We start from the raw sequence: 17,167 nt of genomic DNA, 5'->3' as shown, positions 1-17,167 counted from the left end.
TTTCCAGTCTCTCCTTATAGCTCATACTGTCTAATCCAGGCAGCATCCTGATAAACCTTTTCTGCACCACCTTCTCCAAAGCTATTTCTAGATTGAGACATCAATGTCTGGACTAAAACCTCATGAATAAAGCTCTATGGTCGAGGACAAATTAAAGTCAGAGTCATAGAGCCATACAGCATGGAAACAGACCCTTCAGCCTGACTCACCCATGCCAACCAGGTTTCCTAAACTGAATTCGTCCCATCTGCATGCACCTGGCCGATATCCCTCTTAAACCCTTCCTATCCATGCACCTATCCAAATGACTTTTAAATAATGTAATTATACCCGAGTCTACCACATCCTCTGGCAGCTTGTTCCATTACCACCACCCTGCAAGAAAAAAAACTGCCCCTCAGGTCCCTTTTAAACTTTTGCCCTGTCACCTTAAACCAATGCCCTCTAGTTTGTGCCTGCCTCTACATCCCTCTGTGGTAAGAAAATTCCACAAATTCACTACCCTCAGAAAAATATTCCTCCTCATCTTTGCCTCGAATGGGTGACACCCTACTTCGAGATGATGCCCCCCCCACCCCCCATTCCTAGACTCTCCCAGAGAGAAGTAACCTCTGTCTTGAACCTGCCATACCCCACAAGAATCCTGTATGCTTTAACAAGGTCTCCTCTCATTCCTCCAAACTCTTATCAGCAGACACCTAAGCTACTCAACCTATCCTGATAAAAAACAGGTTGCTTCACTTAATCACTTTTACCAGCCATTTACAAAGAAAATGAGACTTATTCCCCTGTAATAAGAGAGCCTACAGCACAACAGCTGCCAGATTCAGTAAATTAGAACAACTGAAGCATCTGTTACCCCCTCTCTCCCCAGCTTAGAAAATTGAGTGTACATCCTTCTGACGATTCATCATCACTGCCAGTTAGTCCATGGAATTGCAGGTTCCTAGCCATTCCCCAGTCTTTTCTCCCAAAGCCCACCAAAACCTTACAGGAAGGTACTGCTGCCTCTTACTAGTGGTGAAAACCATCCTGGTTAAACAAAAAGCGCTCAGCCCTTAAAATCCCACTGTATACTCAACATCTTTTACTGTAAAATCCAGTATATGCTCAACATTGCCAAAAAAGTAGTAAGACAGACATTCAAGAGTTTTACAAACAAAAAATGAGTTAAAAATAAAATTGATGCAAAGGATAAAATAGGAGAGAACTGGCCGGAAGTATAAAAGCACAATATTTCCTAGAAGTGGGTAAAAAGGAACAGAAATAAAACTGAACTTTAGTCCTATACAGTCTGAAACAGAAGTAATAAAACGGAAATATAGTCACTTCAAAGGCTTGAAATAAACAGTGTGCCTGCTTTAACAGTACATATGAACATACAAATTAGGAGAAAGGGTAGGCCATTTAGCCTCTTGGGCCTGCTCCTCCAATCAATAAGATCAAGGCCTCAACTCCGCCTTCTTACCTATGTCTGAAATCCAACGATGTTGTTGTTAGTTAAGCATCTATTACTGCCTTTACCTTAGCTTCCATGGCACTCTGGGAAAAGAGTTCTATAGATTCATAACCCTCAGTGGAAATTTTTTCAAAGTGTCTTAGAGACCCCTTATTTTTAGCCTGTCTTCACTAGTACTCACCCCTCCCTCAAGGGAGAATGTCCTTTCAGCAGCCATCCAGTCAACTTCCCTCAGGATCTCGTGACTCAATGAGACCACATTGCATTCTTCCAAATTCCAATGAATATCAACCTAACTTTTTTTTTTAATAAAACAATCCCCTCATCTCAGAAATCAGTAAACCCTTCTTGGAGCTGCTTCTAATGCAATTTTGTTCTTTCTTAAATAAAGGAGACCAAAACTGTAGACAGTACTCCACATGGCCTCAAAAACACTCTGTAGAACTGCAGCAAAACATCCCTACTTTTCTATTACATTCCTCTTGCAATGAACAACAGTACTCCATTTGTTTTCCTAATCACTTGTACCTGCATACTCACCCTTTTGCAATCACATACCAGAACAGTAAGATGCCCTCTGGATAAGTTCACAATTTTCTGTATTACATTCAATCTGTCATGTTTTCACCACTCACTCATCTACATCTCTTCTGAAGAGAAAAAAAAGAAAGCTACAAACTAATTTTCCTACCTATCTTTGGGTCATCAAGAAATTTAGCAACCGTACCCTTGTCTCTTCAGTCAAGTCATTGGTATAAATTATAAGTAGTAGAGGTACTGGCAGTGATCCATGATAAGCCATTTGTTACATCTTACCAACATAAAAATAACCATTTGTGCCTACTCCCGGATTCCTGTTAGTTAAATAATCCTTTATCCATGTTAATATAGTTTGATGCAGTAACTTGACAAATGTCCTCTGGACATCTAAATACACAACATCTACAGGTTTCCCTTTATCCATATTGCTTATTACTTGATCGAAGCACTCAAATTAGTCAAACAGTTTCACTTTCACAAGAAAACCTTGATACTACCCGACTATACTGAGATTTTTGAACTGCTCTGCTATCATCTGCTAAATAAAAGATTCATCATTTGTCATAGGGAAAATGCTAACTGGCCTGCAGGTTTCTGCTTTCTGCCTCTTTCATTGCTTTAATAGGGTAGTGAAACTCAATACTTTCCAAAATGTTCTCATGGTACCTTTCCAGAACCTAGGTAACTTTGGAAAACTCAAACCAATACATCTATTTCGGTAATCTCTTCTTTTAAGACCCCATGATAGAGTTCTTCACGACCTGGGAATTTGCCAGATTTTATTTCTAATCATTTTTCACTACCTCTTCCCTGGTGACTCTAATTGATTCAAGATCCTCCCTCCTTTTCACCTCCTGGCTTACAACTATCTCCGAGATAACATTTGTATCTTCTACAGGGAGGACAAAGGGTCTGCTCATTCATGTGTCAGTTTGTTTCACCAACTGCCCAGGCTTTCTCTAAATGACCAACACTTCATTTCTTTCTTTTTAAATATCTGTAGCAAGAGTTGTGTTTTTTCTTTCCAGTTAGCTTTCTCTCACACTCAATTTCTGCCTCTTTAGAAGTCACCCATTGCATTTTATATTCTGTCTAATCTTCTGTCCTGCTATTAATCTTTGCAAAATTGTTCACCATTTCTTTCAATTTGATACTTGAAGATGATAAACTGTACCAGAAATAGAATGAAGGCACAAAAAAGAGTGAAGTAATGAGTACTAGTAAGACAAAAATACTGGAGAAATTAATGGGATTAAGAGCTGACAAAACCCCTAGACCTGAAGGCCTACATTTCAGGGTTTTAACAGAGGTAACTGCAGATACAGTGGATACACAGATGACAATATGTTAGAGCCCCTAGATTCTGGAATAGTCCCAGTATGTTGAAAGGTGGCAAGTGCTATCATGTTATTGAAAAAGGCAGAGAGATAGGAAAAAAGGGAACTGAAGCCCAATTAGCCTCACACGTGGGAATGTACTGGAATTTATCATTAAGGAAAGTATAACAAACCACCTAGAAAAACAGTATGATAAAAGCAGAGTTCAGTGTTTTATGAAAAAACTGATGAAGTCTTATAAACTTACGAAAATTAGGATTTTTGAAAATAATTAGCAGGGTACATAAAAGGGAGACGATTCAACTGAGTATGCCTGGATTTTCAAAATACATGTGGCAAAATGGCACATGAAAAGGTTGTTGCTCAATGTAGGGGCAACATATTAACATAGATACAGGATTGGTTTAAGGACAGAAAAAACCAAGTAGGAATGAACTGGCCAATTTCAGGTTGGCAGGTGATTAGCAGAATGCCACAAGGATCAGCGCTGAGGCCTCATCTATTTTAAGTCTACATTAATTACCTGGAAGCAGAGATCAAGGGTAGTGTTTCCAAATTTTCTGACACTATAAAGCTAAAAAGCTTGGGGAAGCAAGTTTACAAAGGCTTATAGTTGGATGAACTGACTGGATAAGACAGTGGCAAATAAAGGTGGGGATTGTGAAGAGACTATCCACTTTGACGTACCTGGTATACTATGTACAGTTTGTACCCTAGGAAGGACACACATGCCTTAGACAGTACAATGACAATTCACAGGATGATTCCCATAAAGAAATATTGACCATCATGGCACTTCATTTCTGGAGTTTAGAAGGAGAGGTGATTGCATTGAAACTGATATTTGCAATTCCACCAGGCAGAAGATACAAAAGCTTGAACACACATACTAACAGGTTGAAGAACAGCTTCAGCATTTTTCCTACTGTTATTAGACTGATGAATGGACTCTTTAGCTTCAAATAATGTTGATCTCGCTTTGCACATCTCCAGTGGAGTGTAATCTGCATGCCTCACTCTGTCTAAGCACCCTATGAATTCCATGTCCTTGCTTGCTATGATCTGCCTGTACTGCTCACAAACATAGCTTTTCACTGTACTTAGGTACACGTGACTACAATACAAAACCAAAAAGATGGCCCAATCATAGGACATGCATCATTACAGCACAGGAACAGACCCCTTGATCCACGGTGTCCGAGCCAAACATAATGCTATTCTAAACTAATTCCATCTGCCTGCATATAGTCCATATCCTTCTCTTCTCTACCTGCTCACGTACCTTGTCTGAATTCCTCTTAAAGTTTGCTATCGTAACTGTTTCTACCACCTCCCAATTTGCACATTCCAGGCACCTACCACTGAAAAAAACTTTTCCCCACTCACCTTAAAACTATACCTCTTTAGTATTTGACATTTTCACCCCGAGAAAGACATGCCAACTTTGCACACTATCCAAGCCTCTTGTAATTTTATACACTTCCATCAGGTCACCCCTCAGCCTCCAATGTTATCGCAAAAATAATCCCAAATTATCCAACCTCCCCCTTATAGCTAATACATTCCAATCCGGGTAACATCGAGATGAACATCTTCTGCACCCTCTACAAAGCCTCCACATCTTTCCTTTAGTGCAATGACCAGAACTTCACACAGTACTCCAAATGTGGCCTGACGAAAGAACGTTACATTTGCACCATGTCTTGCCAACTTTTATACTCAATGTCCCAACTGATGAAGGCAAGCATGCCATATGCCTTCTTTACCATCTTATCCACTTGCGTTGCCACTTTCAGGAAGCCTTGGACTTGAACCCCAAGATGCCTGTTTATCAATGCTAAGGATCTTGCCATTTACCATATCCTTTCCTTGACCTCCCAAAATGCATCACCTCACATCAGATTAAACTCCAATTGCCATCTCTCCACTTAACTTTCCAGATGATCTATATTCTGCTGCAACCGTTGATATCCTTTGACTATCCACAGCTCCACCAATTTTTGGTGTCATCTGCAAACTTACTAATCAGACCACCAACATTTTCATCCAAATCACTTGTATACAATGCAAACAACAGAGGTCCTAGCACAGATCTCTGCGGAACACCACTGGTCACAGGCTTCCAGTCAGAAGAACACTTCTCTATAACTATCTGTCTTTTGTGGCTAAGCCAAGTTTGTATCCAACTTGCCAAATCAGCATGGATTCCATACAATTTGACCTTCTGGAATAGTGTACCATGAGGGACCTTGTCAAACATTTTAGTAAAGTCCATGTAGACAACAAAACAGTTGTGGAACACTGCCTTACTCTCAATCATCTTCGTCACTTCCTCAAAAAACTCAATCAAGTTTGAGACAAGATCTCCATTGCTTACAGCCAAACTGACTATCCCTAATAAGTTTATTCTCCAATACTGCCCTTATTTCTAATGCCTCTTATTGGAGTACTTGAAACAATTGAATTCATAGTGTTCTCAAGGCCAGCTTCAGGCACATCATATTATTTGGTCAACTTCACAACAGAAGTGCTGAGCAACCAGACAGACAGGCACTGTCCATCGTTGAGTTTACTATCCGCTTTCTTGGGTTTTTGAATTAATAACAGAAATTCACTTTCTAATCTCTTAATCATCCCTGAACAAAGAGGTACCTCAGATGGTTATGATAATATTACACTGAATGTGACTGTTGTTTCAAACTTAGAAAGCAGAGGTCTTCATGGCAGGTCCCTGGATTCACGTTTCTAAAAATGTCTCCCTGATATTGACACCATGTTTGTGGAACTGCTCTATCAAGATTCAGCATTATAAACACATGAAACTCATCTAGAGACCAATTGCTGACCAAGCAAACTATAGAAGAGCTACTAATAAATGTACCTTTGATAATGTTATAAAGTTCATTCCACTGAAGACGTTACATTGTCAAGCACTACGATTTTAGCTTCACCCTGGCTATCAAGAATCTCTCTTTCAATGAGCATGACAGCATCACAGATTGCACCAATTCGCGCAGGTGTCAGGTAACAGGGAACAGGTGGCTGCAGCCAAATAGGATTCCCATGACTTTGCAGAATGGATCTGTGGCCATCAGGGTCTAATTTTAATTCTTTTCTTGTAGAAATGCATTGTGTTTATTGTTTTCCTTTTAAATTTCTCAACCTAGCTATCAAGCAGATGATGTTTCTAGACATGAAGACACACTTAATTCCAGCATGTGAAATAACATTGACATAGCCCTCCTCAGCTCTGGAGCTGACTCCCATCCAGTATGCACAGGTCCATTATTTTCCCCACAATAGAAAAATAAATTACCTTTCCATTAGTTTCTCCTTATCCCAGTTGAAGTGGCTGAGAAGTATCCTTGTGATTGTGGCTGGATTCTGGGGGTAAAAGGTAAGATCAAGTTACACAATTTAATAACTTTATTATACTTCCTGTGATTGAGATCCTTAAACACATATAGAAGTTTGTGCTCAGTGTTCTCTGGGTTGTCTCCACACTAATGTTTGTATAGGGGCAGACAATTGAGATATGAATTACATATAGAATTGTCATATCAGTGCCAGAGCTATTTCCTCCTGTGAATCAAAGGATTCAACCCACTATTAGTAAACATGTAATCTAGACCAACAATAGGACAAGGCTGTTCTGCACTTGCAGAGCTGTTGTCAAGTTACAGCCCAGTCTGCCTGTTTAAATTGGTACATGCAACTGAAGATTGAATCGCACTGGCTGACAGAGACAGGAGATTCCCACCGGTGTCCCGGTCAACATGACTCACTCGACAACCACAATATAGTTCTGGCACAAAATGGCTGCTGTAAACGACAGTGCATTTTAATGAGATTTACTTTATGTAAAGTGCTAAGTCATTTCAGATACATGACAATGTTGAGTGCCTGCAATTCTTATTCCCAATGCCATGATCAGGAACAAATTTGTAGCCGCTCTAATTGGAATTTACCTGCCTACTTAGCAATGAGGTAACAATCTCAGCCCACCTAGCACCATAAGTATAGAAATCCTTCAAACACAATCGTGCATTATAAAGGCAGCCGACATTATGAGTTTCAGATTGCTGTGTAATAAGACACTGGTGTCTTATATCAAGACCAAATGACATGGAATTATTTAAAAACACAATGGTCTTCAGGAAATCTCCCAACAACCCTGGTTATAGATGTGTGGATTTTCATAACATACAGAAGTTCTTTATTCAATTTTATTTATTCAGTTAATATCATTACCATATCTACTACCTCACAGGAACTTAGGAACATTGTATGATTCAATAGTCACATACAATCTGGAGTTGCCAAAGCTGAGTATGTACCATTGTAAATAAAAATACACTATCGAAGTGATTCTTAGCACATATAACACATGGCTAATATACAGTTCATGCGATTGTGGACAATGCCAGTATCTATTGCCCTCACCTGCCCTCAAGAAGTGGTGGCCCACCCTCAAGAAACATTGCAGTATCTGCTGGAGGCATCCCTGTTAATGAGAGAATCCCACGATTTTGTCTGAATGATGATGAAGCAATGGTGATTACGTTTCAGGTCAGGTTGGCGTTGGTTGGGGTGGGGAAGAGATCTTGTAGGTGGAGTGCCCTATGCTTCTGGTGTCCAAGGCTTTCTAGGTGGTGGAGATCATCAGAGTTTGAAAAGCCTTGGGGAGTTGTTGGAGTGCACCTTGTAGGTGGTACAAACTACTGCCACTGTCCTGGACCGTCTTGAGCTTTTGGAATGTTTTCACAGCTCCATTCATCCAGGAAGTTCCATTAGACTCCTGATTTGTTCCTTAGAGATGGTGGAAAAGTTTTGGAACATTACCTGGTCCAGTGCTGTGGTTAGAATACTAATGCAGCCAGTCCAATTGAATTCCATTCTGGTGATGAGAAGATATGCTGTTTGTTCACGCTGCACATTTTGGATGACATTATGAAGGTAGTAGCAACAAAGAACAAATAACGAACCGTACAGCACAGGAACAGGCCCCTCAGCCCACCAAGCCTGCTCTGACACAACAGCCTCTAAATTAAGAAACCTTCTGCATCTACTCAGTCCTTATTCCTCTATTCCCTGCTTATTCAAAAATTTCCAAGTGAAGAAATGAAACGCCTCACATGCAGCATGCCCAAGAGAGAACTTGGGGCAAGGTTGGGATACAGTTTACATTATGTTTAAAAAATAACAGGGTTGTCCAATGAAAAAAGGTCCAATTATAGAGTCATACAGCACAGAAACAGACCCTTCAGACCAATTTGTCCATGCTGACCAGACATCCCAATCTGACATAGTCCCATTTGCCAACATTCAGCCCATATCCCTCTAAACCCTTCCTATTCACAAACCTAGCCAGATGCCTTTTAAATGTTGTAATTGCATCAGCCCCCACGACTTCCTCTGGCAGCTTGTTCCATACATGCACCACACTGAGGGAAAATGTTACCTCTCAAGTGCTTTTTAAATCTTTCCCCTCTTGCATTAAACCATTGCCCTCTAGTTTTTGACACCCCTATTCATACCCCTCATCATTTTATAAACCTCTATAAGATCACCCTTCTGCCTCCGACGCTCCAAGCAAAAAAAAAGTCCCACCCTATTCAGTCCCTTACAATCTTGTCAATCTTTCCTGCACCCTTTCAAGTTTAACAACATCTTTCCTATAGAAAGGCGACCAGAATTGTATGCAATATTCTAAAAGTGGCCTCACCAATGTACTGTAAAATCCCAACTTCTATACTCAATGTTCTGACCAATGAAGGCAAGCATGCCAGATGCCTTCTTCACCACCCTGTCTACTTGCGGCTCCACTTTCATGGAACATGTATGCACCTGCACCACTAGGTCTCCGTTTGGCAACACTCCCCAGGGCCCTACCATTAACCGTATAAGTACTGGCATGGTTTGCCTTACCAAAATGTAATAGCTATTATCTAAATTACACTCCACCTGCCATTCCACGGCACACCACTGGTCACAGGCCTCCAATCCACCACTCTGTTTCCTACCTTCAAGCCAATTTTGTATCCATTTGGCTAGTTCATCCTGGTACTCACATGATCCAACCTTACTAACCAGTCTACCATGCGAAACCCTGTCAAACACTTTGCTGAAGTCCATATAGACAACATCGACTGCTCTGCCTTCACCAGTTTGCTTCATCACCTCTTTTCCCTTGTATTGCCAGGCATGCTTTATGTATTACAATGTAGCTGCACTTCACAAGTACTTCACTGCTAGTAAAACACTTTGGGATATGCCAAGGTCATAAACACTCTATAGAAATAGAAGTGCCTTTCTTTTCAACCAACTTAATCAATGTCTGCGAAACAATGAACCAGCTTGGTGAGCCAACCAATTACAACAACTTAATCTTAATCTGCTGACCCTGTAACGAATAGGGATGTAGGTGTGGGAGACAGAGGGAGGTTATAGCGCAAGAACCTTGAAAAAGTCCTCATTTAGTGAGAAACAAATGACCATGAATAGATAAATGAATGAATAATCTTTTAATCATGAGGCTTTAGTTAAAATAGCTGATTAAGCTGAATGCATTTTTTGTGAAGGTGTTCAGAATGGGCCGCTTTTGTTTTTCACCAAGAAACAAGAAAGTAGCCCACTCTTCTTTAAACAGTGTTATTGGATTTTCCAGTTATCTCAAGAGTTGGGGAGGTACCTCCATTTGATACCTGAAAGATGGCACTTCCAGCAGGGTCACCCAAGATTATCTGGTCAAGTTCTGTAGTAGGATATGATTCAAAGGCAAGTGTGTTACCACTGAGTCAAGTGCCTGACATCTGATACAGAAACCAAAGCACACCAGTAAGCAGGTCACAAAGAAAAACTAATTTAGCATTTCAAAGCTGCTGGAAAATTCTCTAGGGACCCTCATGAGCTACAAAACTTGGCTGTATGTGGCAGGAAACCTCATGCAATGATGCTGATAAGCACCATCACCATCCTTTACCACCAAGCAACCCCTATCCCACAATTAAATTTGGTCTTTGCAACTGCATTCTGCCTGAAAGTTTAGAAGTGAACTCAGGCACAAATGTCTTCCAGCCCAGATAATATACATCTCACAGAGAATAAATGAGTAGGTGGGAATCAAAAACACATCACACCAAGAGGTTCAGAATATCTTGTAAACTTTAGCTACAGACCTGTAAGTAATTCCTAACAGAGACTTTTCCTCTACTGTAGTGTGGTCCAATTCATCAGACAAGATAGAACATTAGAGCAACTGATGTTTTCTAATGTGGAGTAGCATATGTATTCACAGACATATAACCAATCTTCAATTCAAATGTCCTGCCCTTTCCTGCATCTTTCTCTAATCATCCTTTTCTGTCAGCACCTCATCAGGCACAGCTGAAGTTTGGAAGGACAGAATGTGTACTTGATATCTACAGTTCACCAGTGTAGGAAGAACCTCCATAGAGTACATAATGCAAAAACTCACTAATACCTATAATATTTTTTACAGTATAGTGCTTATGAATAACAAGTGAAAGTGGTTTCTGAAGCCAGCAACTGTGGTTCTACCATACTATTGTACATATATCCAATCTAGTTCCTGATACACTAACTGCACCAGCAAATAAACATTAAAAATCTGTTTAAAGCGTGTACATTGGCTGAATGAGCTGAAGGCAAAGAGCAACATGTTACTCTACAGATTTAAACGTACACTTAATCAGGGACCTTCCACAATTTTAATGATTGTTTGATGGCAGTGGCAAAAATGTTGAACTCAATAAACCTTACAAACATATTGTAGGAAGCTTGGCTGCTGTGAATAGTGGCTGTTAACATGATTCAGATGCAAGCAGCCCCACCCGGCACAAATTTCAGTCTCTGTTGGGCAGAACAAGTTGCTGCCACCATGGCTACCTCTGGCACAGTGGCAAGATAGTGAACTGTGAGCAGTCAAGGATTGGATCACAACCAGCAGTCTGGCTACACACTCACCATAGAGACAAGCTGAAAAGTAATGACGGACAGGCTTAGCATCATCTCACTCAAACAAAGAAAAAATCATCCATTCTGATCCTGGTCAGCACAACATGCAGCCTGGATAGAAGGCAGCCATTCACCCTGCACAGAACCCATGTTGTACCTCCAATGTTGTTTAAGGTTGATCCTAATGTGCTCCAGCCAGAAAGATTTATTTTGAGCAACTGCTGATTTTGAAATGGAAAATCCAAGATTCCATCCTTCTAAAGTTATGCATGAAAAGTGACAAGACTAAGCTCAAGCTTGCAGTAGAAGGAGACTCAATCCTGTACAAAAGGGCATAAATTACTCAAGGAAATAAATATACATAAAACATTCAAATTCGTAATGTTTAACTCCCTTCTTCAAAATGCTCCTCAATCAATAGCCTAAAACCTAGCACTTTATATCAAAATCCTCCTTCCAAATAAAAATCAAGTTTACAATTACAGAATCTGAAGATTAAAAGAGAACTCTCAGCAAGCTGTGTGCAAACTCTGGTCCATCAAGCCAAGCCACTGCTGGCTGTGGCCTATAATAGGGGAGTGCCCATCCACATGTGCGCTAAAAGGAGGGGTAAATGAATAGGAAGTTTTTAAGAGGGACTTGGGCCAAGTGCTGGCAAACGGGGATGGATCAGATCGGGATATCGGGTCAACACGGACGAGTTGTACCAAATGGTCTGATTCCCTGCTGAATGACTATGTGACTATGACAATGAGAAAATACTGTCTTTTTCTAAAAGGAACAGCTCTCTAAACTAGGACTTCCCAAAGAGTCACCAGGTTAGAGTCAGGGGTCACAAACTCCAAAGCAATAATGGCTTTCTTAGAGCTCTGACTGAGTTCTAACAATCCCTGCCTTTAATAAGCCCTGTGCTGCAACATTCATCCCCACACCTCCTCTGTTCTTACTGCAGAGTTGCAATAATTTTCAAGTCTCAAAATGGGGTCACAATGGGAAGCACTGCTCTGAACTTTCCGGAACCTGACTTGAATATTTAGAAATAAAGAACTGGATGAGTCAATGTTAATCCACAAGTTACTTTCCCCAGGAAACTTCTCAAGAATGCCGTTAACTTGATACAGTAGCTACAAGTTGAGAGGCAGAATTAAGCCATACACCACTGAAATTAGATGAAAGCCGTTCAGAAAGGTCTCTTTGCATACTAGTCACGCAAATCAATTTATAAGTTTATCAGAGTTAAATTGGCTAGTGCATAAAGTATCAAATCCAAAGAAAATTCCAGCTTTCTGGAAAAGCAGAGACCAGTCAGAAATTTGATATTTTGACAGATTGAAGAGTAATGCAATCAGCTAAAGTTTCAATGCTTGATCAATGAAAAGTATTTCTACACAAATAAGATGGCTCCTCTCCTTCCATGGCCAAATACCCCTTTAACATCAGCAGAGGGAGTAAGAACGGCCAGTTGGGTCCTGTATCGACATACAACCAATACATGTGAAACTATCAAGTACTGGCATTTCATAAATGAGAAGTAAACTGGAGAGTCAGAAATCAACTCACACTGAAGTGGAGACTGGGCACAAAATCCAGGGGTAGTCATTTATGACTTGGCTCAAAACTGCAATTACATTTTTAAAAGGATTTAGGGAATTTTATCACCCTAGAGGTTACTGGATTTACTTTTAATGGTATGGTATTGTCAACCAAAATTCTCACCGCTTCGATCCCCAGCCTTAACCATGTGCTGGGATCTTGTCTAAAGAAAGCAGCAAAATAGAATTTTCTAATGGAACACTGAATCTTTGATACTTCAAATGTCGCATTCCAGTAACAACTAGATATTAAGTGAAAATACTTTGTGTATTCACTGGACTTCCAAAGGTTGTCATGGTCAGCACTGATAAATCACAAACTTTCTACAGCTGATTGATCAGTAAGCCCCATGTCCATGGGTCTCAGGTAAGAACTGGTTCAGGCTCAACTTTTACATCTCAGTGAATAACACACCCACACTGGTTAATTTGAAAACCCTAAGCAGCTGGTTCTTCAAGACAGATCACTTGGCCAGAATATCTAATGCTGTCACTGTACACATTTAGCAAATTGATGTTTCACGTTACCAAAACCTAATGATGACCTCAAACACAGATCTTCTAATAGAACAGTGAAACATAAGGTAATAATGTAACAAACATGGTAAATCCTAGAGTGTTGATAACCTTTCAATGCTGGCATTTAATCCAGATTCTGTTGCCAAACACAAATGAGTAACAACTAAAATCTGAGGTCTCTCCAGAATGACATGGTCTGATTATTGAAACCTGACCAGTTTTTATTAGATCACCTGAATCTTTAAAGAAGAGGATGTAGTACCTTTTTCTGCTTTGCCTTGGATAGTGTTGAGCTTCCTTACTGTTGCTGGAATTGATTCACCTAGGCAAGTGAAAAGTATCCCATTTGTGCCATGAACAAGGTTGACAGGCTTTGAGAAGTCAGGGGACTAGGCACTTAGCACAGAATACCCAGCCTCTAACGTGCTCACTTACACTCAATATTTATGTGCTGCTTCAGCTAAGACTTTTGTTGTTAGTTCAAATGCCCCAAGATTCAAACATAGCTGCTATTACTAGTGTTTCACATACAGACAAGATACTATAACTTTGCGAGAAATATATTTCCATCTTTTCTGAACACACTGTGTTGTGGATTTCCAGTGTTAAGAATCACAATGAGACCTTCATGGAATCCAACCACTTTTCAAAAAAAAACCTGGATTCAAGAAACAGTAGCTTTTAATATATAGGACTAACTTCAGCCCTTTGCCTATTAATTCCTACTATTATCCACTTTGTTTTTCTCTCCCAGATTCTATTTTACTATAATGAACACAGGATTATTTTTTGTTTAAAAGACAATCATTGGTAGATGCCATAGACTATCCAAAACTGACCTAAATAAAACAGTATAGACTGGGATTTTTCTCCACTTTACAAAATGTAAGCATCTTTTTAGAATGAGTATTTTACCAACTTCTAGACAATGATCGATTCAATATGGGTGGAAATCTATTGGAATGAACAAAATTAAATAGTAAAACCAAAAAATGCTGGATATAATTAATGCATCAGGGAGTATCTGTGGAGAAAGAGTTAATGTTTCAGCTTGACAACCATTTGTCAGATCTGGAATCCAAAGCCACTGAGGACCGAGGTTAGAGAAAACAGGTTTAAAATGCATCAAATAAAACCAGTTCAAAGTGTGAAAATTAACAAACTTCATGTATTGCAGCAACTTTGCAAAAAAAAATCTGCATTATTACAGTTATCTATTTTGGGTAGTGTCTTATTTCAACCTATTCCTAAATGAAGGCCAAATCCCTCGTAAAACTGCAACCTTCCAGCTGAATATTTCATGCTCTAATCCAATTCTAAATACTATACAGCAAGATCTATATGCTGGCTCGTGACGAGATTACATTTTTGCCAAGGAGTTACATGTGACATTTAGAAATAACACAAAAAAAATCACACCCGCGTTTACTTGCATATTTCGATTTTCTTTTGTTGTGATGTCTGAATGAAATGGCAATGATAACACAGGCTCAAAGGCAGAAAACTATTAGCATGACAAGATTACTGAGTAAGGAGGAGCCAATTTGGTTATTACTAGTTACTCAAGATAAATGATCCAAATATGAATTTTGATCTATACAGCAGAAATCAATGGGTAAAAAGCCTTAATACCCTGGTGATAAATTCGAAACTACACTGTTCAGGGAATTTTCCCGACCAGAAATGTTAAGCTAAAAAAAAGCAACTGAATCTGTCCAAAAACATTAAATAATAAAGCGCTCGTGAAGATTGTACCGTATGTCCTCAATATCACAACGAACACACAGAAACTTATGGCAATATACTAGACAAAGGCGAGATTACAAACACAACAGACCAGGAAAAGAAAACTGGCTGCCCTCCTGGCACATGCTCACCCACCCAGTGAAACCTGGAATCCTGCTTAAAACTAGTCAGTCACACAAGGTGGTGGTGGTAGGGGGTGGAGGAGAGAAAAGACAATCACTCATTCACTCCCCTCGTTCTCATTTTGGTTTCATCTCCTTCCTCATTTTGCAGTTTACACCAACAGGGCCCTCACCACCCAGCAGGGGGGCTCTCCCAGCTTCTAGGGCCTGCTTGTTCGGGCTTTCGGCGACTTTTCCTGCCGTAGCCCGGCCGGCACTGCCTTACCTCGATGACCTCGTTGACCTCCCGGATACACTCCACCATGTGCTGGACGATCTGCTCGGCGCTCAGCACCTCGTAGCGGTAATCCTCCTCCTCCTGTTCGGCGCCGAGGCCGCCCAGCCCGCCTAGGCCTCCAAGGCCGCCGCCTCCACCGCCGACCCCGTCGCCGTCCTGGCCGGGCTCCAGGCCAGGCTCCTGCATCTCCACCTCACCGATCTCGAAGTTATCCTCGGGCTCGCTCTCCTCGCTGTACTCATCCTCGTCGTACATGTAGCCCTCGTCCGAGTCCATGTTATTGTGGGTGCGGGCTGGGCTGATGTGACTGTTTGTGGGGGTGTCCCTGCCTCAGGCTGGGCTCGGCTCGCCTCAAGCTCAGGCTGGGCTCGGCTCCGCTCTCCCCCCGCCCCCCCCCCGGGCAGCGTTACCGCAACAAAGGGACTGGGCCGCGCTCTCTCTCCCGGCGGCACCCGCGCCGCAACATGCACCCACCCGCCCTCCTACCGGCCGGCAGGGCCCTGCACCGTCACTTCCGCCCCGCAACTGAGCCTCTTCCGCTAAACCACTGCTGCCCCTCTGTGATGTCACCCGTTCGCGAATTTCGCGCCGGCGTCCCTGTCACGGTCACCTCAGTACCACCCGCCGTACCTACCGCTCCAAGCGGAGCAGGTCCCCGTCAGACCCCATCCTAACCCCGCCTTTCCTTTAAGCCCCGCCCTCTTCTTGGACGTCCCCGCCAAGATCCTGACCGCTCCAGCGGGCACGCGCAATCGCTTTCCCCACACCCCCACATCCGGAGCGCGCGCTGTCTTCTCCCCGCCTACCGCTGGGTGCGCGCTTGCAGAGTCGGTTGTTTCTGTTGTTCGCGGAGGAATTCACGGCATTAGCATCGCTCTACCTGAGGAGGTATATCCCGTCTACAAAAAAAAATCAGGGTCAAAATAACCCGAACAACTGCTTCAAGTCCACTCTCTCTCTTCAACACTGTGATGGAAAGCGCCGTTTTATGAAGCAGCATTTTGCACAGCATTAACCTGCCTCCCGATATATACTTTGTGTGTCTGCTGGTGCACTCCTGGTCTGGTAGCGTATTTAAAATTTTTGTTCTTGTTTTCAAAACCTTCTTTGGCATCATCCCTTATTTTCTCTAATTTCTCCAGCTTCATAACCCCCTAAGGTCCCTGGGCACCTCCGATTATGGTCTCTTGAGCATCCTCAATTGTTATCACAGGAACAAGAATAGGCCATTCACCCTGCTATATTATAAATAATAGCTGATCATCTACCTCAATGTTACTTTTTCCACACTGTTTCCAAACCAAATCCTTTCATGTAATTAATGTTTAGAGATCTATGGATTTATCTCTTCAACATGGTCGGGAATTGCTCTATCGTAGCCCTTGGAGTTAGAGAATCACTTCACCGGTGGCGGAGATAGTAGGAACTGCCGAAGTTGGAGAATCTGAGATAACAAGGTGTAGAGCTGGATGAACACAGCAGGCCAAGCAGTATCAGAGGTGCAGGAAAGCCGACGTTTCGGGCCTAGACCCTTCTTCAGAAAGGATCCTTTTTCTGAAGAAGGGTCTAGGCCCGAAACGTCAGCTTTCCTGCTCCTC

At 41.5% G+C, this 17,167-nt stretch overlaps 1 protein-coding gene across 1 annotated transcript in view; it reads right to left on the bottom strand.

Moving 5' to 3' along the window:
• LOC125487108 (E3 ubiquitin-protein ligase ARIH1-like) overlaps positions 1 to 16,185 on the bottom strand; it is a 29,164-nt gene extending 12,979 nt beyond the window's left edge. Inside the window, exons 1-2 of the mRNA XM_048617191.1 lie at positions 15,558 to 16,185; positions 6,653 to 6,720 (exon numbers count right to left, since the gene is read on the bottom strand). Coding sequence (XP_048473148.1) covers positions 6,653 to 6,720; positions 15,558 to 15,845 — 356 coding nt within the window. The 5' untranslated portion in view covers positions 15,846 to 16,185. The remainder of the gene's footprint in view (positions 1 to 6,652; positions 6,721 to 15,557) is intronic.
• Positions 16,186 to 17,167: the final 982 nt, after the last annotated feature.

The sequence above is a fragment of the Rhincodon typus genome, chromosome 36 (genome assembly GCF_021869965.1).
Source record: "Rhincodon typus isolate 14 chromosome 36, sRhiTyp1.1, whole genome shotgun sequence".
In the NCBI taxonomy this organism is placed as follows: domain Eukaryota; kingdom Metazoa; phylum Chordata; class Chondrichthyes; order Orectolobiformes; family Rhincodontidae; genus Rhincodon; species Rhincodon typus.
The sequence above is the reverse complement of the archived record's forward strand: the minus strand, read 5'-3'. Positions and strand labels throughout refer to the sequence as shown.